The sequence below is a fragment of the Schistocerca nitens genome, chromosome 3, assembly GCF_023898315.1.
Source record: "Schistocerca nitens isolate TAMUIC-IGC-003100 chromosome 3, iqSchNite1.1, whole genome shotgun sequence".
Classification (NCBI taxonomy): domain Eukaryota; kingdom Metazoa; phylum Arthropoda; class Insecta; order Orthoptera; family Acrididae; genus Schistocerca; species Schistocerca nitens.
In genome coordinates, this window is record NC_064616.1 from 160,931,969 (window position 1) to 160,933,902 (window position 1,934).

General features: G+C 38.2%; 1 protein-coding gene across 1 annotated transcript; it reads left to right on the plus strand.

Moving 5' to 3' along the window:
- The first annotated feature begins 940 nt into the window (after nucleotides 1–940).
- LOC126249130 (uncharacterized) lies at nucleotides 941–1,627 on the plus strand. The gene is made up of 2 exons (XM_049950782.1): nucleotides 941–1,277; nucleotides 1,407–1,627. Exons 1-2 carry the CDS (start codon nucleotides 941–943, stop codon nucleotides 1,625–1,627), a joined length of 558 nt encoding a protein of 185 aa, XP_049806739.1.
- The last annotated feature ends 307 nt before the right edge of the window (nucleotides 1,628–1,934 follow it).

Sequence of the window (1,934 nt, forward strand, 5' to 3'; positions counted from 1 at the left end):
ACGCTAATATGGGAGAAACGCAAATTTGTGAGAAATGCAAATATGTTAGAAACGCAATTATGGGAGAAACGCAAATATGGGAGACACGCAAATATGGGCGACACGAAAATATGGGAGAAACGCAAATATGGGAGAAACGCACATATGGGAGTAACGCAAATATGAGAGTAATGGAAATATGGGGGTAACATGAATATGGTAGTAACCCAAATATGGGAGTAACGCAAATATGGGAGTAACGCAAATATGGGAGTAACTCAAATATGGGAGTAACGCAAATATGGGAAAAACGCAAATATGGCAAAAACGCAAATATCGTAAAAACAAAAATATGGCAAAAACGCAAATATGGCAAAAACGCAAATACGGCAAAAACGCAAATACAACAAAAACGCAAATACGGCAAAAACGCAAATACGGCATAAATGCAAATGCGGCATAAACGCAAATACGGCATAAGTGATATTACGGCATAAACGCAAATACGGCATAAACGCAAACACGGCATAAACGCAAATACGGCATAAACGCAAATATGGGATAAACGCAAATAAGGGATAGACATATATATGGGATAGACGCATGAAAATATGGGATAAACGCAAATATGGGATAGATGCATGTAGGGGATAGACGCACATATGGGATAGATGCATATAAGGGAAAAACGCAAATATGGGAAAAAAGCAAATATGGGAAAAACGCATATAAGGGAAAAACAACGCAAATAGTGGAAAAACGCAAATAATGTAAAAACGCAAATATGAGAAAAACGCAAATATGGGAGAAGAGAAGTATGGGGCACAACTTGACTAAAAGAAGGAATCGGTTGGCAGCATGGGTTCACGAGTAATGGAAAAAATGAAATATGGGAGAAGAGAATTTAGTGGCACACCTTTACTAGAAGAAGGAAACGGATGGTAGGATATGTACATGAGATATGGGAGAAACGCAAATATGGGAGAAACGCAAATATGGGAGAAACGCAAAATGGGAGAAACGCAAATATGGCAAAAACGCAAATATGGCAAAAGCGCAAATATGGCAAAAACGCAAATATGGCAAAAACGCAAATATGGGAAAAACGCAAATAAGGCAAAAACGCAAATATGGCAAAATCGCAAATATGGCAAAAACGCAAATATGGCAAAAACGCAAATATGGGATAAACGCAAATATGGGAAAGACGCAAATACGGGAAAGACGCAAATACGGGAAAGGTGCAAATATGAGAGAAACGCTAATATGGGAAAGACGGAAATATGGGAAAGATGCAAGTATGGGAAGGACGCAAATATATGAAAGACGCTAATATGGGAAAGACGCTAATATGGGAAAACGCAAATATGGGAAAGACGCAAATATGGGAAAGTTGCAAATATGGGAAAAACGCTAATATGTGAAAGACGGAAATATGGGAAAGATGCAAATATGGGAAAGACGCAAATATGGGAAAGACGCTAATATGGGAAAGACGCTAATATGGGAAAACGCAAATATGGGTAAGACGCAAATATGGGAAAGATGCAAATATAAGAAAGACGCAAATATGGGAAAGACGCAAATATGGGAAAAACGCAAATTTGGGAAAAACGCAAATATGGGAAAAACGCAAATTTCGGAATAACGCAAATATGGGAAAAACGAAAATTTGGGAAAAACGCAAATATGGGAAAAACGCAAATATGCCAAAAACGGAAATATGGGAAAAAAGCAAATATGGGTAAAACGCAAATATGGGAGAAGAGGAGTATGTGGCACAACTTGACTAAAACAAGAAATCGGTTGGTAGCATGGGTTCACGAGTAAAGGAAAAAATGAAATATGGGAGAGGAGAATTTAGTGGTGCACCTTTACAAGCAGAAGGAAACGGATGGTACGATGGGTACATGAGAAATGGGAGAAACGCAAATATAGGAAAAACGCAAATATGG

Excerpts from the sequence above, each read along its gene's own strand:
- LOC126249130 (XM_049950782.1), top strand. The coding sequence starts at position 941 with ATGGGAGAAACGCAAATATGGGAGAAACGCAAATATGGGAGAAACGCA. Across the intron at positions 1,278-1,406 it reads GAAATATGGGAAAGATGCAA|ACGGAAATATGGGAAAGATG; the intron begins GTATGGGAAGGA and ends AATATGTGAAAG.